Here is a 25650-nt window from a genome sequence, read left to right on the forward strand (position 1 = left end):
GTTCAAATGAGTGGAATCGGGCTATTTCAGCCATACCCGTTGCTGACAGGTGTATAAAATCGAGCACACAGCCATGCAATCTCCATAGACAAACATTGGCAGACGAATGGCCAGTGACTTTCAACGTGGCACGATCATAGGATGCCACCTTTCCAACAAGTCCATGGAGTCTAGTGATCACTGACAGATCGCTTCTCCAGCCTCTCCAAGTGTGTGTGCATGTGTGTTGGGTACAGCAGGTAGATATTCTTTCAAAATAATATGTATTTCTTAATTTGAAGACATTGGTGCCATACTTCAATGGTGCCACCTTTCAATGACTTTAGAGGTATAATGATGATTAAAAATGGCTTCTCTATCCACATCTGTCTATACTTACAGCTATCTGATCACAATGCTTGTCTGACTACCAGGAAGATCACAATGCCTGTCTTGAACACAATGCGTCTTTATTGTGTACACCTTAAAAATAAGGACATGAGGACTGGTTGAAGACAACAGGAAGGACAGACAAGCGGACTGGTTGAAGAGAACAGGAAGGACAGACAAGAGGACTGGTTGAAGGGAACAGGAAGGACAGACATGAGGACTGGTTGAAGACAACAGGAAGGATAGACAATAGGACCGGTTGAAGAGAACAGGAAGGACAGACATGAGGACTGGTTGACGAAAACAGGAAGGACAGACAATAGGACTGGTTGAAGAGAACAGGAAGGACAGACAATAGGACTGGTTGAAGAGAACAGGAAGGACAGATATGAGGACTGGTTGAAGACAACAGGACGGACAGACATGAGGACTGGTTGAAGAGAACAGGAAGGACAGACAGGACCGATGTTCAACATCATTATCAACAAACATCTCAGTGATTCACACATAAACAAAATATTCTCATTATTATAATATATTCATACTCCCGATAACCCCGACCCCCATGCATACCTACCAATGTGGTCTTTATTTCTCATAATGGCATAATGAGGCCATCTGTTATAAAGGCAAACAAACACATCTCACTGGTTACATCCCAACTAGCATTCCCCATATAGTGCACTACTTTAGACCAGGGCCCTATTCCCTATATAGTGCACTACTTTCGACCAGGGTTGGGCGTTGGGTTGCAAAATTCTGGTAATGTTCCCAAAATGTCCAGGTTTTCCAGGAATCCTGGTTGGAGGGTTCCGGATTTCCTGCTTGTTTTCTCCTGATTCTGGGACTCTTCCATCCAGGATTTCTGGAAAACCTGGGAATTTTGCAATCCTATGAGTTAAATAAGGAGTACATAATGTCCAAACCCAATAACTCAAACATGAACAACGAGCTCAACCAAACATTAGCAACGAGCTCAACCAAACATTAGCACCTAGCTCAACAAAACATTAGCACCTAGCGCAACAAAACATTAGCAACGAGCTCAACCAAACATTAGCACCTAGCACTACAAAACATTAGCAACTAGCTCAACCAAACATTAGCACCTAGCTCAACCAAACATTAGTACCTAGCTCAAAAAAACATTAGCACCTAGCTCATCAAAACATTAGCAACTAGCTCAACCAAACATTAGGACCTAGCTCAACAAAACATTAGCAACTAGCTCAACCAAACATTAGCACCTAGCTCAACAAAACATTAGCAACTAGCTCAACAAAACATTAGCAACTAGCTCAACCAAACATTAGCACCTAGCTCAACCAAACATTAGCAACGAGCTCAACAAAACATTAGCAACTAGCTCAACCAAACATTAGCACCTAGCTCAACCAAACATTAGCAACTAGCTCAACCAAACATTAGCACCTAGCTCAACCAAACATTAGCAACGAGCTCAACAAAACATTAGCAACTAGCTCAACCAAACATTAGCACCTAGCTCAACCAAACATTAGCAAGTAGCTCAACGTAAACATAAACTTACATACATAATTTTTACGAAAAGTCTTAAAACTCCTATGATATAGCAATTTAATGTTTATTTTATTTAATTTGTTTTTTATCAACAATCACAAGATATATATACATTTCACCAGAACAAAAGCAAGCTCGATTTTAACATTCTGATCTTTAAATATTTCGTATTGCAACACTTAAAACACACGTACAAATACAAGTTCAAAATGGGAGGAGTGACAGCAGTAGATTTTTAAACATCTCTATACATTTAAAATGCACCAAAAACAGTTTAAAAACCAGATAACCAAATGTCAGGTAATATGCTCCAGTGGATAACGGCCATGGTCTGCTGCAGGCTGCTCTAGGGGGGGGGGGGGGGGGGGGGGGGGGGGGGGTTGAGTCCCAAACAAAACCCTATTCCCTATATAGTGCACTACTTTAGACCAGAGCTCTATTCCTTATGTAGGGCACTACTTTAGACCAGAGCCCGTGGGCCCTATGTAGGGAAAAGGGTGCCATTTAGGGACACACTCTAGGCGACGACCTTTTAGGGTTGATTTCCTTTTCCTGTGTGATGTCATGTCCATACAGAGGGGTCAGGGGGTTAGAGGTTAAATGGAGAACACGGGTTGGCTTGTTGATTGTTGCCTGTCTTGGGAGTTTAGACTGAAGCTTGATATTCCATTAACTGTAAAATACACACACAGAGAAGGAGACACAGACACACACACGCACACACACACACAGGGGAAAAAGGAAATGAGATTCAACCCAGAAACAGAGCGATATCCGTGTAGTCAGGGTCCGCCGGTAGAGGTTGTTTTAGACTAGAGTGGGAGAGGTAGAGTCGACTCTACCCCCAGTGTTTCTTTCATCCTGGTCCTGGGAACCCCAACAGGTGAACATCGTAGTTGTTACCGTAACACTACAACACACCTGCATCAAATAATCAAAAGGCTTGATGAGTTGATTAGTTAAATCAGGTGTGTTAATGCGAGGGCAACAACTACAATGTCCCCAGTACCAGGATGAGGAAACATTACACTAACCATTACAGTAGCATGGTAAGCGTAGACGTGGCGTCCTCCTGTGGTGGAGATTAGTTATTGCACCACTAGACCATTTTCTGGGAAGGTGGTCTACACTAGACGCTACAGACTGGGAAGGTAGTCTACACTGGACACTACAGACTGGGAAGGTAGTCTACACTGGACACTACAGACTGGGAAGGTAGTCTACACTGGACACTACAGACTGGGAAGGTAGTCTACATTGGACACTACAGACTGAGAAGGTAGTCTAGACTGGACACTACAGACTGGGAAGGTAGTCTACACTGGACACTAGAGACTGGGAAGGTAGTCTAGACTGGACACTACAGACTGGGAAGGTAGTCTACACTGGACACTAGAGACTGGGAAGGTAGTCTAGACTGGACACTAGAGACTGGGAAGGTAGTCTAGACTGGACACTACAGACTGGGAAGGTAGTCTACACTGGACACTAGAGACTGGGAAGGTAGTCTAGACTGGACACTACAGACTGGGAAGGTAGTCTAGACTGGACACTATAGACTGGGAAGGTAGTCTAGACTGGACACTACAGACTGAGAAGGTAGTCTACACTGGACACTACAGACTGGGAAGGTAGTCTACACTGGACACTACAGACTGGGAAGGTAGTCTAGACTGGACACTAGAGACTGGGAAGGTAGTCTAGACTGGACACTAGAGACTGGGAAGGTAGTCTACACTGGACACTACAGACTGGGAAGGTAGTCGACACTGGACACTACAGACTGGGAAGGTAGTCTAGACTGGACACTACAGAGTGATGGAAGTGAATGTTCTGAAATCGATTTATTCATAATCACTATAATTAATACATGAATTCATTGATTAACGTGTGTTTCTTACTGGGATGGTACGCTGGGCGAGCCCGAGCGGTGGAAGTGTATGTTCTGCCACTTTCCCTCTCTGCGATGCCAGACGCGGGTCTCCTCAGACTGCATGGTGCGAGGCATCCCCCCCGCGTCCATGTACTGGCTCAGGCGGATGTAGGCGATGCACGCAGCGTTCTCCGCTAGATAGACCTTCTCATTAGTTCACCTCTCCTTGTTTCACGTCAACATCATAAAACACATTGTACATCATTTTTAACCTTTATTTAACTAGGCAAGTCAGTTAAGAACAAATTGTTATTTTCAATGACGGCCTAGGAACAGTGGGTTAACTGCCTTGTTCAGGGGCAGAACGACAGATTTGTACCTTCCGGTTACTAGTCCAACACTCTAACCACTAGGCTACCCTGCCGCACCATAAGTACCAGGGGGATTGGCGTCCATCTTGATTCAATCCAGGAAGTACACCGGAATTCCCATTCCAATGTTCACTTCAATGCTTCAGGACAATTTGGAATGGGACATTTGAATCTGGTCTAGTTTCTGACTGGAATTGATATGTACATACAGTGTATATTTGAATCTGGTCTAGTTTCTGACTGGAATTGATATGTACATATATTTGAATACCAACCAGAAACAAGATTACATTAAACATAATGTTCAGTCGGTAAATCATGGTACTTGCAATACCAGGATCGTGGGTTCAATTCCCAGGGCCTCATATGGAAAATATATGAACACATTAATCTAAGTTGCTTTTGGTAAAAGTGTCTGCTAAATGGCATATATATATCATTATATTATTGATAGAATAATTAGAAATGGCTGATTTCCTACCTATCAGATGGACGTGAGGGTTGAGGAGGATGGTGTGCACCGGCTTGCTACCTTTAGACAGGGCTGGAAAGAGAAGGGGGGGGGGGGGGCGAGGGAGATGGAGAGAGAGACAGACAGGCCTTAGTTAGCTAGTGGGAGTTGTAGTTCTCAGTAACAGACACAAACAGGGCTGGAAAGAGAAGGGGGAGGACGAGGGAGATGGAGAGAGAGACAGTCAGGCCTTAGTTAGCTAGTGGGAGTTGTAGTTCTCAGAAACAGACACAAACAGGGCTGGAAAGAGAAGGGGGAGGACGAGGGAGATGGAGAGAGAGACAGACAGAACTTAGCTAGTGGGAGTTGTAGTTCTCAGTAACAGACACAAACGGATATAACTATTCATCAATAGCTAATCAAAAACTACAAATCAATATCTGATTCATACATTCTACCAATCAATACATCTACTAATCCATAGCTGATCAATACCTCTGCTAATCAATAGCTAATCAATACCTCTACTAATCAATACCTTTACTAATCAATACATCTGCTAATCAATACCAATTCTAATCATTACCTCTACTAATGAATACTATGAATAAATAGCTAATCAATACCTATAGTAATCAATAGCAAATCAATATCTCTAATAATTCATTCCTATACTAATCCATAGCTAATCAATACCTCTACTAATCAATACTTCTACTAAACAATACCTCTATTAATCAATAGCTAATCAATACTTCTACTAAACAATACCTCTACTAATCCATAGCTGATCAACACCTCTACTAATGAATTGCTAATCAATACCTCTACTAATCAATACCTCTACTAATCAATACATACTACTCAATAGCTGATCAATACCTCTAATTAATAGCTGATCAATATCTATACTAATCAAAAGCTGATCATACCTCTACTAATCAATAGCTGATCAATACCCCTACGAATCAATAGCTGATCAATACCACAACTAATCAATAGCTGATCAATATCTCTGCTAATCAATAACGGATCAATACCCCTACTGATCAAAAGTTGCTGATCAATACCCCTACTAATCAATAGCTGATCATACCTCTACTAATCAATACCTCGACTAATCAAAAGTTGCTGATCAATACCCCTACTAATCAAAAGTTGCTGATCAATACCCCTACTAATCAATAGCTGATCAATAACTACTAATCGATAGCTGATCGATACTTACACTAATAAATAGTTGATCAATACCTCTACTAATCAATACCTCTACTAATCAATACCTCTACTAATCAATACCTCTACTAATCAATACCTCTACTAATCAATACCTCTAATCAATAACTGTATCTTCTGAATGACTGATGGATGTGTTACCGTTGTCAAAGTAGAAGCGATGGAAGTCATGTCCCTCTACCAGGTTCCCCAGAGCTTCTGGTTCAAACGACGTCAGACCAGGATCACAGATCTTCCTGTTGGAAACAAACACAGACTGAGTCCCATGTCGCACCCTATTCCCTATATAGTGAACTACTAGTGGCCAGAGCCCTATTCCCTATACAGTGAACTACTATAGACCAGAGTCCTATTCCCTATATAGTGAACTACTATAGACCAGGGCCCTATTCCCTATATAGTGGTACTACTATAGACCAGAGCCCTATTCCCTATATAGTGGTACTACTATAGACCAGAGCCCTATTCCCTATATAGTGGTACTACTATAGACCAGAGCCCTATTCCCTATATAGTGGTACTACTATAGACCAGAGCCCTATTCCCTATATAGTGGTACTACTATAGACCAGAGCCCTATTCCCTATATAGTGGTACTACTATAGACCAGAGCCCTATTCCCTATATAGTGAACTACTATAGACCAGAGCCCTATTCCCTATATAGTGGTACTACTATAGACCAGAGCCCTATTCCCTATATAGTGAACTACTATAGACCAGAGCCCTATTCCCTATATAGTGGTACTACTATAGACCAGAGCCCTATTCCCTATATAGTGGTACTAATATAGACCAGAGCCCTATTCCCTATATAGTGGTACTACTATAGACCAGAGCCCTATTCCCTATATAGTGAACTACTATAGACCAGAGCCCTATTCCCTATATAGTGGTACTACAATAGACCAGAGCCCTATTCCCTATATAGTGAACTACTATAGACCAGAGCCCTATTCCCTATATAGTGAACTACTAGTGACCAGAGCCCTATTCCCTATATAGTGGTACTACTATAGACCAGAGCCCTATTCCCTATATAGTGAACTACTATAGACCAGAGCCCTATTCCCTATATAGTGAACTACTAGTGACCAGAGCCCTATTCCCTATATAGTGGTACTACTATAGACCAGAGCCCTATTCCCTATATAGTGAACTACTATAGACCAGAGCCCTATTCCCTATATAGTGGTACTACTATAGACCAGAGCCCTATTCCCTATATAGTGGTACTACTATAGACCAGAGCCCTATTCCCTATATAGTGGAACTACTATAGACCAGAGCCCTATTCCCTATATAGTTGTACTACTATAGACCAGAGCCCTGTTCCCTATATAGTGGTACTACTATAGACCAGAGCCCTATTCCCTATATAGTGGTACTACTATAGACCAGAGCCCTATTCCCTATATAGTGAACTACTGGTGACCAGAGCCCTATTCCCTATATAGTGGTACTACTATAGACCAGAGCCCTATTCCCTATATAGTGAACTACTGGTGACCAGAGCCCTGTTCCCTATATAGTGGTACTACTATAGACCAGAGCCCTGTTCCCTATATAGTGGTACTACTATAGACCAGAGCCCTATTCCCTATATAGTGAACTACTGGTGACCAGAGCCCTATTCCCTATATAGTGGTACTACTATAGACCAGAGCCCTATTCCCTATATAGTGAACTACTGGTGACCAGAGCCCTATTCCCTATATAGTGGTACTACTATAGACCAGAGCCCTATTCCCTATATAGTGGTACTACTATAGACCAGAGCCCTATTCCCTATATAGTGGTACTACTATAGACCAGAGCCCTATTCCCTATATAGTGGTACTACTATAGACCAGAGCCCTATTCCCTATATAGTGGTACTACTATAGACCAGAGCCCTATTCCCTATATAGTGGTACTACTATAGACCAGAGCCCTATTCCCTATATAGTGGTACTACTATAGACCAGAGCCCTATTCCCTATATAGTGGTACTACTATAGACCAGAGCCCTATTCCCTATATAGCGGTACTACTATAGACCAGAGCCCTATTCCCTATATAGTGGTACTACTATAGACCAGAGCCCTATTCCCTATATAGCGGTACTACTATAGACCAGAGCCCTATTCCCTATATAGTGGTACTACTATAGACCAGAGCCCTATTCCCTATATAGTGGTACTACTCTAGACCAGAGCCCTATTCCCTATATAGCGGTACTACTATAGACCAGAGCCCTATTCCCTATATAGTGGTACTACTATAGACCAGAGCCCTATTCCCTATATAGTGGTACTACTATAGACCAGAGCCCTATTCCCAATATAGTGGTACTACTATAGACCAGAGCCCTATTCCCTATATAGTGGTACTACTATAGACCAGAGCCCTATTCCCTATATAGTGGTACTACTATAGACCAGAGCCCTATTCCCTATATAGTGGTACTACTATAGACCAGAGCCCTATTCCCTATATAGTGGTACTACTATAGACCAGAGCCCTATTCCCTATATAGTGGTACTACTATAGACCAGAGCCCTATTCCCTATATAGTGGTACTACTATAGACCAGAGCCCTATTCCCTATATAGTGGTACTACTATAGACCAGAGCCCTATTCCCTATATAGTGGTACTACTATAGACCAGAGCCCTATTCCCTATATAGTACACTACTATAGACCCGAGCCCTATTCCCTATATAGTGGTACTACTATAGACCAGAGCCCTATTCCCTATATAGTACACTACTATAGACCAGAGTCCTATTCTCTATATAGTGAACTACTAGTGACCAGAGCCCTATTCCCTATATAGTGAATTACTAGTGACCAGGGCCCTATTCCCTATATAGTGAACTACAAGTGACCAGGGCCCTATTCCCTATATAGTGGTACTACTTTAGACCAGAGCCCTATTCCCTAAATAGTGGTACTACTAAAGACCAGAGCCCTATTCCCTATATAGTGGTACTACTATAGACCAGAGCCCTATTCCCTATATAGTGGTACTACTATAGACCAGAGCCCTATTCCCTATATAGTGAACTACTGGTGACCAGAGCCCTATTCCCTATATAGTGGTACTACTATAGACCAGAGCCCTGTTCCCTATATAGTGGTACTACTATAGACCAGAGCCCTATTCCCTATATAGTGGTACTACTATAGACCAGAGCCCTATTCCCTATATAGTGGTACTACTATAGACCAGAGCCCTATTCCCTATATAGTGGTACTACTATAGACCAGAGCCCTATTCCCTATATAGTGAACTACTGGTGACCAGAGCCCTATTCCCTATATAGTGGTACTACTATAGACCAGAGCCCTGTTCCCTATATAGTGGTACTACTATAGACCAGAGCCCTATTCCCTATATAGTGGTACTACTATAGACCAGAGCCCTATTCCCTATATAGTGGTACTACTATAGACCAGAGCCCTATTCCCTATATAGTGGTACTACTATAGACCAGAGCCCTATTCCCTATATAGTGAACTACTATAGACCAGAGCCCTATTCCCTATATAGTGGTACTACTATAGACCAGGGCCCTATTCCCTATATAGTGATCTACTAGTGACCAGAGTCCTATTCCCTATATAGTGAACTACTAGTGACCAGAGCCCTATTCCCTATATAGTGAACTACTATAGACCAGAGCCCTATTCCCTATATAGTGGTACTACTATAGACCAGAGCCCTATTCCCTATATAGTGGTACTACTATAGACCAGAGCCCTATTCCCTATATAGTGGTACTACTATAGACCAGAGCCCTATTCCCTATATAGTGGTACTACTATAGACCAGAGCCCTATTCCCTATATAGTGGTACTACTATAGACCAGAGCCCTATTCCCTATATATTGGTACTACTATAGACCAGAGCCCTATTCCCTATATAGTGGTACTACTATAGACCAGAGCCCTATTCCCTATATAGTGGTACTACTATAGACCAGAGCCCTATTCGCTATATAGTGAACTACTATAGACCAGAGCCCTATTCCCTATATAGTGGTACTACTATAGACCAGAGCCCTATTCCCTATATAGTGGTACTACTATAGACCAGAGCCCTATTCCCTATATAGTGGTACTACTATAGACCAGAGCCCTATTCCCTATATAGTGGTACTACTATAGACCAGAGCCCTATTCCCTATATAGTGGTACTACTATAGACCAGAGTCCTATTCTCTATATAGTGAACTACTAGTGACCAGAGCCCTATTCCCTATATAGTGAATTACTAGTGACCAGGGCCCTATTCCCTATATAGTGAACTACTAGTGACCAGGGCCCTATTCCCTATATAGTGGTACTACTTTAGACCAGAGCCCTATTCCCTATATAGTGGTACTACTATAGACCAGAGCCCTATTCCCTATATAGTGGTACTACTATAGACCAGAGCCAGAGCCCTATTCCCTATATAGTGGTACTACTATAGACCAGAGCCCTGTTCCCTATATAGTGGTACTACTATAGACCAGAGCCCTATTCCCTATATAGTGAACTACTGGTGACCAGAGCCCTATTCCCTATATAGTGGTACTACTATAGACCAGAGCCCTGTTCCCTATATAGTGGTACTACTATAGACCAGAGCCCTATTCCCTATATAGTGGTACTACTATAGACCAGAGCCCTATTCCCTATATAGTGGTACTACTATAGACCAGAGCCCTATTCCCTATATAGTGGTACTACTATAGACCAGAGCCCTATTCCCTATATAGTGAACTACTATAGACCAGAGCCCTATTCCCTATATAGTGGTACTACTATAGACCAGGGCCCTATTCCCTATATAGTGATCTACTAGTGACCAGAGTCCTATTCCCTATATAGTGAACTACTAGTGACCAGAGCCCTATTCCCTATATAGTGGTACTACTATAGACCAGAGCCCTATTCCCTATATGGTGGTACTACTATAGACCAGAGCCCTATTCCCTATATAGTGGTACTACTATAGACCAGAGCCCTATTCCCTATATAGTGGTACTACTATAGACCAGAGCCCTATTCCCTATATAGTGGTACTACTATAGACCAGAGCCCTATTCCCTATATAGTGGTACTACTATAGACCAGAGCCCTATTCCCTATATATTGGTACTACTATAGACCAGAGCCCTATTCCCTATATAGTGGTACTACTATAGACCAGAGCCCTATTCCCTATATAGTGGTATTACTATAGACCAGAGCCCTATTCGCTATATAGTGAACTACTATAGACCAGAGCCCTATTCCCTATATAGTGGTACTACTATAGACCAGAGCCCTATTCCCTATATAGTGGTACTACTATAGACCAGAGCCCTATTCCCTATATATTGGTACTACTATAGACCAGAGCCCTATTCCCTATATAGTGGTACTACTATAGACCAGAGCCCTATTCCCTATATAGTGGTACTACTATAGACCAGAGCCCTATTCGCTATATAGTGAACTACTATAGACCAGAGCCCTATTCCCTATATAGTGGTACTACTATAGACCAGAGCCCTATTCCCTATATAGTGGTACTACTATAGACCAGAGCCCTATTCCCTATATAGTGGTACTACTATAGACCAGAGCCCTATTCCCTATATAGTGGTACTACTATAGACCAGAGCCCTATTCCCTATATAGTGGTACTACTATAGACCAGAGCCCTATTCCCTATATAGTGGTACTACTATAGACCAGGGCCCTATTCCCTATATAGTGATCTACTAGTGACCAGAGTCCTATTCCCTATATAGTGAACTACTAGTGACCAGAGCCCTATTCCCTATATAGTGAACTACTATAGACCAGAGCCCTATTCCCTATATAGTGGTACTACTATAGACCAGAGCCCTATTCCCTATATAGTGGTACTACTATAGACCAGAGCCCTATTCCCTATATAGTGGTACTACTATAGACCAGAGCCCTATTCCCTATATAGTGGTACTACTATAGACCAGAGCCCTATTCCCTATATAGTGGTACTACTATAGACCAGAGCCCTATTCCCTATATATTGGTACTACTATAGACCAGAGCCCTATTCCCTATATAGTGGTACTACTATAGACCAGAGCCCTATTCCCTATATAGTGGTACTACTATAGACCAGAGCCCTATTCGCTATATAGTGAACTACTATAGACCAGAGCCCTATTCCCTATATAGTGGTACTACTATAGACCAGAGCCCTATTCCCTATATAGTGGTACTACTATAGACCAGAGCCCTATTCCCTATATAGTGGTACTACTATAGACCAGAGCCCTATTCCCTATATAGTGGTACTACTATAGACCAGAGCCCTATTCCCTATATAGTGGTACTACTATAGACCAGAGTCCTATTCTCTATATAGTGAACTACTAGTGACCAGAGCCCTATTCCCTATATAGTGAATTACTAGTGACCAGGGCCCTATTCCCTATATAGTGAACTACTAGTGACCAGGGCCCTATTCCCTATATAGTGGTACTACTTTAGACCAGAGCCCTATTCCCTATATAGTGGTACTACTATAGACCAGAGCCCTATTCCCTATATAGTGGTACTACTATAGACCAGAGCCAGAGCCCTATTCCCTATATAGTGGTACTACTATAGACCAGAGCCCTGTTCCCTATATAGTGGTACTACTATAGACCAGAGCCCTATTCCCTATATAGTGAACTACTGGTGACCAGAGCCCTATTCCCTATATAGTGGTACTACTATAGACCAGAGCCCTGTTCCCTATATAGTGGTACTACTATAGACCAGAGCCCTATTCCCTATATAGTGGTACTACTATAGACCAGAGCCCTATTCCCTATATAGTGGTACTACTATAGACCAGAGCCCTATTCCCTATATAGTGGTACTACTATAGACCAGAGCCCTATTCCCTATATAGTGAACTACTATAGACCAGAGCCCTATTCCCTATATGGTGGTACTACTATAGACCAGAGCCCTATTCCCTATATAGTGGTACTACTATAGACCAGAGCCCTATTCCCTATATAGTGGTACTACTATAGACCAGAGCCCTATTCCCTATATAGTGGTACTACTATAGACCAGAGCCCTATTCCCTATATAGTGGTACTACTATAGACCAGAGCCCTATTCCCTATATATTGGTACTACTATAGACCAGAGCCCTATTCCCTATATAGTGGTACTACTATAGACCAGAGCCCTATTCCCTATATAGTGGTACTACTATAGACCAGAGCCCTATTCGCTATATAGTGAACTACTATAGACCAGAGCCCTATTCCCTATATAGTGGTACTACTATAGACCAGAGCCCTATTCCCTATATAGTGGTACTACTATAGACCAGAGCCCTATTCCCTATATATTGGTACTACTATAGACCAGAGCCCTATTCCCTATATAGTGGTACTACTATAGACCAGAGCCCTATTCCCTATATAGTGGTACTACTATAGACCAGAGCCCTATTCGCTATATAGTGAACTACTATAGACCAGAGCCCTATTCCCTATATAGTGGTACTACTATAGACCAGAGCCCTATTCCCTATATAGTGGTACTACTATAGACCAGAGCCCTATTCCCTATATAGTGGTACTACTATAGACCAGAGCCCTATTCCCTATATAGTGGTACTACTATAGACCAGAGCCCTATTCCCTATATAGTGGTACTACTATAGACCAGAGTCCTATTCTCTATATAGTGAACTACTAGTGACCAGAGCCCTATTCCCTATATAGTGAATTACTAGTGACCAGGGCCCTATTCCCTATATAGTGAACTACTAGTGACCAGGGCCCTATTCCCTATATAGTGGTACTACTTTAGACCAGAGCCCTATTCCCTATATAGTGGTACTACTATGGACCAGAGCCCTATTCCCTATATAGTGGTACTACTATAGACCAGAGCCAGAGCCCTATTCCCTATATAGTGGTACTACTATAGACCAGAGCCCTGTTCCCTATATAGTGGTACTACTATAGACCAGAGCCCTATTCCCTATATAGTGAACTACTAGTGACCAGAGTCCTATTCCCTATATAGTGAACTACTAGTGACCAGAGCCCTATTCCCTATATAGTGAACTACTATAGACCAGAGCCCTATTCCCTATATAGTGGTACTACTATAGACCAGAGCCCTATTCCCTATATAGTGGTACTACTATAGACCAGAGCCCTATTCCCTATATAGTGGTACTACTATAGACCAGAGCCCTATTCCCTATATAGTGGTACTACTATAGACCAGAGCCCTATTCCCTATATAGTGGTACTACTATAGACCAGAGCCCTATTCCCTATATAGTGGTACTACTATAGACCAGAGCCCTATTCCCTATATAGTGGTACTACTATAGACCAGAGCCCTATTCCCTATATAGTGGTACTACTATAGACCAGAGCCCTATTCCCTATATAGTGGTACTACTATAGACCAGAGCCCTATTCCCTATATAGTGAACTACTATAGACCAGAGCCCTATTCCCTATATAGTGGTACTACTATAGACCAGAGCCCTATTCCCTATATAGTGAACTACTATAGACCAGAGCCCTATTCCCTATATAGTGGTACTACTATAGACCAGAGCCCTATTCCCTATATAGTGAACTACTATAGACCAGAGCCCTATTCCCTATATAGTGGTACTACTATAGACCAGAGCCCTATTCCCTATATAGTGAACTACTATAGACCAGAGCCCTATTCCCTATATAGTGAACTACTAGTGACCAGAGCCCTATTCCCTATATAGTGGTACTACTATAGACCAGAGCCCTATTCCCTATATAGTGAACTACTATAGACCAGAGCCCTATTCCCTATATAGTGGTACTACTATAGACCAGAGCCCTATTCCCTATATAGTGAACTACTATAGACCAGAGCCCTATTCCCTATATAGTGGTACTACTATAGACCAGAGCCCTATTCCCTATATAGTGAACTACTATAGACCAGAGCCCTATTCCCTATATAGTGGTACTACTATAGACCAGAGCCCTATTCCCTATATAGTGAACTACTATAGACCAGAGCCCTATTCCCTATATAGTGGTACTACTATAGACCAGAGCCCTATTCCCTATATAGTGAACTACTATAGACCAGAGCCCTATTCCCTATATAGTGAACTACTAGTGACCAGAGCCCTATTCCCTATATAGTGGTACTACTATAGACCAGAGCCCTATTCCCTATATAGTGAACTACTATAGACCAGAGCCCTATTCCCTATATAGTGGTACTACTATAGACCAGAGCCCTATTCCCTATATAGTGAACTACTATAGACCAGAGCCCTATTCCCTATATAGTGGTACTACTATAGACCAGAGCCCTATTCCCTATATAGTGAACTACTATAGACCAGAGCCCTATTCCCTATATAGTGGTACTACTATAGACCAGAGCCCTATTCCCTATATAGTGAACTACTATAGACCAGAGCCCTATTCCCTATATAGTGAACTACTAGTGACCAGAGCCCTATTCCCTATATAGTGGTACTACTATAGACCAGAGCCCTATTCCCTATATAGTGAACTACTATAGACCAGAGCCCTATTCCCTATATAGTGAACTACTAGTGACCAGAGCCCTATTCCCTATATAGTGGTACTACTATAGACCAGAGCCCTATTCCCTATATAGTGAACTACTATAGACCAGAGCCCTATTCCCTATATAGTGGTACTACTATAGACCAGAGCCCTATTCCCTATATAGTGGTACTACTATAGACCAGAGCCCTATTCCCTATATAGTGGAACTACTATAGACCAGAGCCCTATTCCCTATATAGTTGTACTACTATAGACCAGAGCCCTGTTCCCTATATAGTGGTACTACTATAGACCAGAGCCCTATTCCCTATATAGTGGTACTACTATAGACCAGAGCCCTATTCCCTATATAGTGAACTACTGGTGACCAGAGCCCTATTCCCTATATAGTGGTACTACTATAGACCAGAGCCCTATTCCCTATATAGTGAACTACTGGTGACCAGAGCCCTATTCCCTATATAGTGGTACTACTATAGACCAGAGCCCTATTCCCTATATAGTGAACTACTGGTGACCAGAGCCCTATTCCCTATATAGTGGTACTACTATAGACCAGAGCCCTATTCCCTATATAGTGGTACTACTATAGACCAGAGCCCTATTCCCTATATAGTGGTACTACTATAGACCAGAGCCCTATTCCCTATATAGTGGTACTACTATAGACCAGAGCCCTATTCCCTATATAGTGGTACTACTATAGACCAGAGCCCTATTCCCTATATAGTGGTACTACTATAGACCAGAGCCCTATTCCCTATATAGTGGTACTACTATAGACCAGAGCCCTATTCCCTATATAGTGGTACTACTATAGACCAGAGCCCTATTCCCTATATAGTGGTACTACTATAGACCAGAGCCCTATTCCCTATATAGTGGTACTACTATAGACCAGAGCCCTATTCCCTATATAGTGGTACTACTATAGACCAGAGCCCTATTCCCTATATAGTGGTACTACTATAGACCAGAGTCCTATTCCCTATATAGTGAACTACTGGTGACCAGAGCCCTATTCCCTATATAGTGGTACTACTATAGACCAGAGCCCTATTCCCTATATAGTGGTACTACTATAGACCAGAGCCCTATTCCCAATATAGTGGTACTACTATAGACCAGAGCCCTATTCCCTATATAGTGGTACTACTATAGACCAGAGCCCTATTCCCTATATAGTGGTACTACTATAGACCAGAGCCCTATTCCCTATATAGTGGTACTACTATAGACCAGAGCCCTATTCCCTATATAGTACACTACTATAGACCAGAGCCCTATTCCCTATATAGTGGTACTACTATAGACCAGAGCCCTATTCCCTATATAGTACACTACTATAGACCAGAGTCCTATTCTCTATATAGTGAACTACTAGTGACCAGAGCCCTATTCCCTATATAGTGAATTACTAGTGACCAGGGCCCTATTCCCTATATAGTGAACTACAAGTGACCAGGGCCCTATTCCCTATATAGTGGTACTACTTTAGACCAGAGCCCTATTCCCTATATAGTGGTACTACTATAGACCAGAGCCCTATTCCCTATATAGTGGTACTACTATAGACCAGAGCCCTATTCCCTATATAGTGGTACTACTATAGACCAGAGCCCTATTCCCTATATAGTGAACTACTGGTGACCAGAGCCCTATTCCCTATATAGTGGTACTACTATAGACCAGAGCCCTGTTCCCTATATAGTGGTACTACTATAGACCAGAGCCCTATTCCCTATATAGTGGTACTACTTTAGACCAGAGCCCTATTCCCTATATAGTGGTACTACTATAGACCAGAGCCCTATTCCCTATATAGTGGTACTACTATAGACCAGAGCCCTATTCCCTATATAGTGAACTACTATAGACCAGAGCCCTATTCCCTATATAGTGGTACTACTATAGACCAGGGCCCTATTCCCTATATAGTGATCTACTAGTGACCAGAGTCCTATTCCCTATATAGTGAACTACTAGTGACCAGAGCCCTATTCCCTATATAGTGAACTACTATAGACCAGAGCCCTATTCCCTATATAGTGGTACTACTATAGACCAGAGCCCTATTCCCTATATAGTGGTACTACTATAGACCAGAGCCCTATTCCCTATATAGTGGTACTACTATAGACCAGAGCCCTATTCCCTATATAGTGGTACTACTATAGACCAGAGCCCTATTCCCTATATAGTGGTACTACTATAGACCAGAGCCCTATTCCCTATATATTGGTACTACTATAGACCAGAGCCCTATTCCCTATATAGTGGTACTACTATAGACCAGAGCCCTATTCCCTATATAGTGGTACTACTATAGACCAGAGCCCTATTCGCTATATAGTGAACTACTATAGACCAGAGCCCTATTCCCTATATAGTGGTACTACTATAGACCAGAGCCCTATTCCCTATATAGTGGTACTACTATAGACCAGAGCCATATTCCCTATATAGTGGTACTACTATAGACCAGAGCCCTATTCCCTATATAGTGGTACTACTATAGACCAGAGCCCTATTCCCTATATAGTGGTACTACTATAGACCAGAGTCCTATTCTCTATATAGTGAACTACTAGTGACCAGAGCCCTATTCCCTATATAGTGAATTACTAGTGACCAGGGCCCTATTCCCTATATAGTGAACTACTAGTGACCAGGGCCCTATTCCCTATATAGTGGTACTACTTTAGACCAGAGCCCTATTCCCTATATAGTGGTACTACTATAGACCAGAGCCCTATTCCCTATATAGTGGTACTACTATAGACCAGAGCCAGAGCCCTATTCCCTATATAGTGGTACTACTATAGACCAGAGCCCTGTTCCCTATATAGTGGTACTACTATAGACCAGAGCCCTATTCCCTATATAGTGAACTACTAGTGACCAGAGTCCTATTCCCTATATAGTGAACTACTAGTCACCAGAGCCCTATTCCCTATATAGTGAACTACTATAGACCAGAGCCCTATTCCCTATATAGTGGTACTACTATAGACCAGAGCCCTATTCCCTATATAGTGGTACTACTATAGACCAGAGCCCTATTCCCTATATAGTGGTACTACTATAGACCAGAGCCCTATTCCCTATATAGTGGTACTACTATAGACCAGAGCCCTATTCCCTATATAGTGGTACTACTATAGACCAGAGCCCTATTCCCTATATAGTGGTACTACTATAGACCAGAGCCCTATTCCCTATATAGTGGTACTACTATAGACCAGAGCCCTATTCCCTATATAGTGGTACTACTATAGACCAGAGCCCTATTCCCTATATAGTGGTACTACTATAGACCAGAGCCCTATTCCCTATATAGTGAACTACTATAGACCAGAGCCCTATTCCCTATATAGTGGTACTACTATAGACCAGAGCCCTATTCCCTATATAGTGAACTACTATAGACCAGAGCCCTATTCCCTATATAGTGGTACTACTATAGACCAGAGCCCTATTCCCTATATAGTGAACTACTATAGACCAGAGCCCTATTCCCTATATAGTGGTACTACTATAGACCAGAGCCCTATTCCCTATATAGTGAACTACTATAGACCAGAGCCCTATTCCCTATATAGTGAACTACTAGTGACCAGAGCCCTATTCCCTATATAGTGGTACTACTATAGACCAGAGCCCTATTCCCTATATAGTGAACTACTATAGACCAGAGCCCTATTCCCTATATAGTGAACTACTAGTGACCAGAGCCCTATTCCCTATATAGTGGTACTACTATAGACCAGAGCCCTATTCCCTATATAGTGAACTACTATAGACCAGAGCCCTATTCCCTATATAGTGGTACTACTATAGACCAGAGCCCTATTCCCTATATAGTGGTACTACTATAGACCAGAGCCCTATTCCCTATATAGTGGTACTACTATAGACCAGAGCCCTATTCCCTATATATTGGTACTACTATAGACCAGAGCCCTATTCCCTATATAGTGGTACTACTATAGACCAGAGCCCTATTCCCTATATAGTGGTACTACTATAGACCAGAGCCCTATTCGCTATATAGTGAACTACTATAGACCAGAGCCCTATTCCCTATATAGTGGTACTACTATAGACCAGAGCCCTATTCCCTATATAGTGGTACTACTATAGACCAGAGCCCTATTCCCTATATAGTGGTACTACTATAGACCAGAGCCCTATTCCCTATATAGTGGTACTACTATAGACCAGAGCCCTATTCCCTATATAGTGGTACTACTATAGACCAGAGTCCTATTCTCTATATAGTGAACTACTAGTGACCAGAGCCCTATTCCCTATATAGTGAATTACTAGTGACCAGGGCCCTATTCCCTATATAGTGAACTACTAGTGACCAGGGCCCTATTCCCTATATAGTGGTACTACTTTAGACCAGAGCCCTATTCCCTATATAGTGGTACTACTATAGACCAGAGCCCTATTCCCTATATAGTGGTACTACTATAGACCAGAGCCAGAGCCCTATTCCCTATATAGTGGTACTACTATAGACCAGAGCCCTGTTCCCTATATAGTGGTACTACTATAGACCAGAGCCCTATTCCCTATATAGTGAACTACTAGTGACCAGAGTCCTATTCCCTATATAGTGAACTACTAGTGACCAGAGCCCTATTCCCTATATAGTGAACTACTATAGACCAGAGCCCTATTCCCTATATAGTGGTACTACTATAGACCAGAGCCCTATTCCCTATATAGTGGTACTACTATAGACCAGAGCCCTATTCCCTATATAGTGGTACTACTATAGACCAGAGCCCTATTCCCTATATAGTGGTACTACTATAGACCAGAGCCCTATTCCCTATATAGTGGTACTACTATAGACCAGAGCCCTATTCCCTATATAGTGGTACTACTATAGACCAGAGCCCTATTCCCTATATAGTGGTACTACTATAGACCAGAGCCCTATTCCCTATATAGTGGTACTACTATAGACCAGAGCCCTATTCCCTATATAGTGGTACTACTATAGACCAGAGCCCTATTCCCTATATAGTGAACTACTATAGACCAGAGCCCTATTCCCTATATAGTGGTACTACTATAGACCAGAGCCCTATTCCCTATATAGTGAACTACTATAGACCAGAGCCCTATTCCCTATATAGTGGTACTACTATAGACCAGAGCCCTATTCCCTATATAGTGAACTACTATAGACCAGAGCCCTATTCCCTATATAGTGGTACTACTATAGACCAGAGCCCTATTCCCTATATAGTGAACTACTATAGACCAGAGCCCTATTCCCTATATAGTGAACTACTAGTGACCAGAGCCCTATTCCCTATATAGTGGTACTACTATAGACCAGAGCCCTATTCCCTATATAGTGAACTACTATAGACCAGAGCCCTATTCCCTATATAGTGAACTACTAGTGACCAGAGCCCTATTCCCTATATAGTGGTACTACTATAGACCAGAGCCCTATTCCCTACATAGTGAACTACTATAGACCAGAGCCCTATTCCCTATATAGTGGTACTACTATAGACCAGAGCCCTATTCCCTATATAGTGGTACTACTATAGACCAGAGCCCTATTCCCTATATAGTGGAACTACTATAGACCAGAGCCCTATTCCCTATATAGTTGTACTACTATAGACCAGAGCCCTGTTCCCTATATAGTGGTACTACTATAGACCAGAGCCCTATTCCCTATATAGTGGTACTACTATAGACCAGAGCCCTATTCCCTATATAGTGAACTACTGGTGACCAGAGCCCTATTCCCTATATAGTGGTACTACTATAGACCAGAGCCCTATTCCCTATATAGTGAACTACTGGTGACCAGAGCCCTATTCCCTATATAGTGGTACTACTATAGACCAGAGCCCTGTTCCCTATATAGTGGTACTACTATAGACCAGAGCCCTATTCCCTATATAGTGAACTACTGGTGACCAGAGCCCTATTCCCTATATAGTGGTACTACTATAGACCAGAGCCCTATTCCCTATATAGTGAACTACTGGTGACCAGAGCCCTATTCCCTATATAGTGGTACTACTATAGACCAGAGCCCTATTCCCTATATAGTGGTACTACTATAGACCAGAGCCCTATTCCCTATATAGTGGTACTACTATAGACCAGAGCCCTATTCCCTATATAGTGGTACTACTATAGACCAGAGCCCTATTCCCTATATAGTGGTACTACTATAGACCAGAGCCCTATTCCCTATATAGTGGTACTACTATAGACCAGAGCCCTATTCCCTATATAGTGGTACTACTATAGACCAGAGCCCTATTCCCTATATAGTGGTACTACTATAGACCAGAGCCCTATTCCCTATATAGTGGTACTACTATAGACCAGAGCCCTATTCCCTATATAGTGGTACTACTATAGACCAGAGCCCTATTCCCTATATAGTGGTACTACTATAGACCAGAGCCCTATTCCCTATATAGTGGTACTACTATAGACCAGAGTCCTATTCCCTATATAGTGAACTACTGGTGACCAGAGCCCTATTCCCTATATAGTGGTACTACTATAGACCAGAGCCCTATTCCCTATATAGTGGTACTACTATAGACCAGAGCCCTATTCCCAATATAGTGGTACTACTATAGACCAGAGCCCTATTCCCTATATAGTGGTACTACTATAGACCAGAGCCCTATTCCCTATATAGTGGTACTACTATAGACCAGAGCCCTATTCCCTATATAGTGGTACTACTATAGACCAGAGCCCTATTCCCTATATAGTGGTACTACTATAGACCAGAGCCCTATTCCCTATATAGTGGTACTACTATAGACCAGAGCCCTATTCCCTATATAGTGGTACTACTATAGACCAGAGCCCTATTCCCTATATAGTGGTACTACTATAGACCAGAGCCCTATTCCCTATATAGTGGTACTACTATAGACCAGAGCCCTATTCCCTATATAGTACACTACTATAGACCAGAGCCCTATTCCCTATATAGTGGTACTACTATAGACCAGAGCCCTATTCCCTATATAGTACACTACTATAGACCAGAGTCCTATTCTCTATATAGTGAACTACTAGTGACCAGAGCCCTATTCCCTATATAGTGAATTACTAGTGACCAGGGCCCTATTCCCTATATAGTGAACTACAAGTGACCAGGGCCCTATTCCCTATATAGTGGTACTACTTTAGACCAGAGCCCTATTCCCTATATAGTGGTACTACTATAGACCAGAGCCCTATTCCCTATATAGTGGTACTACTATAGACCAGAGCCCTATTCCCTATATAGTGGTACTACTATAGACCAGAGCCCTATTCCCTATATAGTGAACTACTGGTGACCAGAGCCCTATTCCCTATATAGTGGTACTACTATAGACCAGAGCCCTGTTCCCTATATAGTGGTACTACTATAGACCAGAGCCCTATTCCCTATATAGTGGTACTACTATAGACCAGAGCCCTATTCCCTATATAGTGGTACTACTATAGACCAGAGCCCTGTTCCCTATATAGTGGTACTACTATAGACCAGAGCCCTATTCCCTATATAGTGGTACTACTATAGACCAGAGCCCTATTCCCTATATAGTGGTACTACTATAGACCAGAGCCCTATTCCCTATATAGTGGTACTACTATAGACCAGAGCCCTATTCCCTATATAGTGAACTACTATAGACCAGAGCCCTATTCCCTATATAGTGGTACTACTATAGACCAGGGCCCTATTCCCTATATAGTGATCTACTAGTGACCAGAGTCCTATTCCCTATATAGTGAACTACTAGTGACCAGAGCCCTATTCCCTATATAGTGAACTACTATAGACCAGAGCCCTATTCCCTATATAGTGGTACTACTATAGACCAGAGCCCTATTCCCTATATAGTGGTACTACTATAGACCAGAGCCCTATTCCCTATATAGTGGTACTACTATAGACCAGAGCCCTATTCCCTATATAGTGGTACTACTATAGACCAGAGCCCTATTCCCTATATAGTGGTACTACTATAGACCAGAGCCCTATTCCCTATATATTGGTACTACTATAGACCAGAGCCCTATTCCCTATATAGTGGTACTACTATAGACCAGAGCCCTATTCCCTATATAGTGGTACTACTATAGACCAGAGCCCTATTCGCTATATAGTGAACTACTATAGACCAGAGCCCTATTCCCTATATAGTGGTACTACTATAGACCAGAGCCCTATTCCCTATATAGTGGTACTACTATAGACCAGAGCCCTATTCCCTATATAGTGGTACTACTATAGACCAGAGCCCTATTCCCTATATAGTGGTACTACTATAGACCAGAGCCCTATTCCCTATATAGTGGTACTACTATAGACCAGAGTCCTATTCTCTATATAGTGAACTACTAGTGACCAGAGCCCTATTCCCTATATAGTGAATTACTAGTGACCAGGGCCCTATTCCCTATATAGTGAACTACTAGTGACCAGGGCCCTATTCCCTATATAGTGGTACTACTTTAGACCAGAGCCCTATTCCCTATATAGTGGTACTACTATAGACCAGAGCCCTATTCCCTATATAGTGGTACTACTATAGACCAGAGCCATATTCCCTATATAGTGGTACTACTATAGACCAGAGCCCTATTCCCTATATAGTGAACTACTGGTGACCAGAGCCCTATTCCCTATATAGTGGTACTACTATAGACCAGAGCCCTGTTCCCTATATAGTGGTACTACTATAGACCAGAGCCCTATTCCCTATATAGTGAACTACTAGTGACCAGAGTCCTATTCCCTATATAGTGAACTACTAGTGACCAGAGCCCTATTCCCTATATAGTGAACTACTATAGACCAGAGCCCTATTCCCTATATAGTGGTACTACTATAGACCAGAGCCCTATTCCCTATATAGTGGTACTACTATAGACCAGAGCCCTATTCCCTATATAGTGGTACTACTATAGACCAGAGCCCTATTCCCTATATAGTGGTACTACTATAGACCAGAGCCCTATTCTCTATATAGTGGTACTACTATAGACCAGAGCCCTATTCCCTATATAGTGGTACTACTATAGACCAGAGCCCTATTCCCTATTTAGTGGTACTACTATAGACCAGAGCCCTATTCCCTATATAGTGGTACTACTATAGACCAGAGCCCTATTCCCTATATAGTGGTACTACTATAGACCAGAGCCCTATTCCCTATATAGTGGTACTACTATAGACCAGAGCCCTATTCCCTATATAGTGAACTACTATAGACCAGAGCCCTATTCCCTATATAGTGGTACTACTATAGACCAGGGCCCTATTCCCTATATAGTGATCTACTAGTGACCAGAGTCCTATTCCCTATATAGTGAACTACTAGTGACCAGAGCCCTATTCCCTATATAGTGAACTACTATAGACCAGAGCCCTATTCCCTATATAGTGGTACTACTATAGACCAGAGCCCTATTCCCTATATAGTGGTACTACTATAGACCAGAGCCCTATTCCCTATATAGTGGTACTACTATAGACCAGAGCCCTATTCCCTATATAGTGGTACTACTATAGACCAGAGCCCTATTCCCTATATAGTGGTACTACTATAGACCAGAGCCCTATTCCCTATATAGTGGTACTACTATAGACCAGAGCCCTATTCCCTATATAGTGGTACTACTATAGACCAGAGCCCTATTCCCTATATAGTGAACTACTATAGACCAGAGCCCTATTCCCTATATAGTGGTACTACTATAGACCAGAGCCCTATTCCCTATATAGTGGTACTACTATAGACCAGAGCCCTATTCCCTATATAGTGGTACTACTATAGACCAGAGCCCTATTCCCTATATAGTGGTACTACTATAGACCAGAGCCCTATTCCCTATATAGTGGTACTACTATAGACCAGAGCCCTATTCCCTATATAGTGGTACTACTATAGACCAGAGCCCTATTCCCTATATAGTGGTACTACTATAGACCAGAGCCCTATTCCCTATATAGTGAACTACTATAGACCAGAGCCCTATTCCCTATATAGTCGTACTACTATAGACCAGGGCCCTATTCCCTATATAGTGATCTACTAGTGACCAGAGTCCTATTCCCTATATAGTGAACTACTAGTGACCAGAGCCCTATTCCCTATATAGTGAACTACTATAGACCAGAGCCCTATTCCCTATATAGTGGTACTACTATAGACCAGAGCCCTATTCCC

General features: G+C 42.2%; 1 protein-coding gene and 1 long non-coding RNA gene across 8 annotated transcripts in view; both read right to left on the reverse strand.

Annotated features, from left to right (window-relative positions):
- Positions 1-430: 430 nt before the first annotated feature.
- LOC118936806 lies at positions 431-2277 on the reverse strand. The gene is made up of 2 exons (XR_005034259.1): positions 1870-2277; positions 431-1754 (listed from the first exon to the last, which is right to left on the reverse strand). It is a non-coding gene; the product is annotated as an uncharacterized LOC118936806 (long non-coding RNA).
- Positions 2278-2289: 12 nt separating this feature from the next.
- LOC118936807 (calcium/calmodulin-dependent protein kinase type II delta chain) overlaps positions 2290-25650 on the reverse strand; it is a 108248-nt gene continuing 84887 nt past the window's right edge. For 5 of the 7 annotated variants that reach the window (XM_036934163.1, XM_036934165.1, XM_036934167.1 and 2 more), the window contains 4 exons: positions 5981-6075; positions 4634-4696; positions 3810-3975; positions 2290-2581 (listed from right to left, as the gene is read on the reverse strand). In XM_036934163.1, the coding sequence (XP_036790058.1) occupies positions 2578-2581; positions 3810-3975; positions 4634-4696; positions 5981-6075 (328 nt within the window). In that variant the 3' untranslated portion in view covers positions 2290-2577. Of the gene's footprint in view, positions 2582-3805; positions 3976-4633; positions 4697-5980; positions 6076-25650 lie in introns of those variants that run through there. The other 2 variants (XM_036934166.1, XM_036934164.1) reach the window with 2 other exon arrangements.

Source organism: Oncorhynchus mykiss, chromosome 10 (genome assembly GCF_013265735.2).
Source record: "Oncorhynchus mykiss isolate Arlee chromosome 10, USDA_OmykA_1.1, whole genome shotgun sequence".
NCBI lineage: Eukaryota > Metazoa > Chordata > Actinopteri > Salmoniformes > Salmonidae > Oncorhynchus > Oncorhynchus mykiss.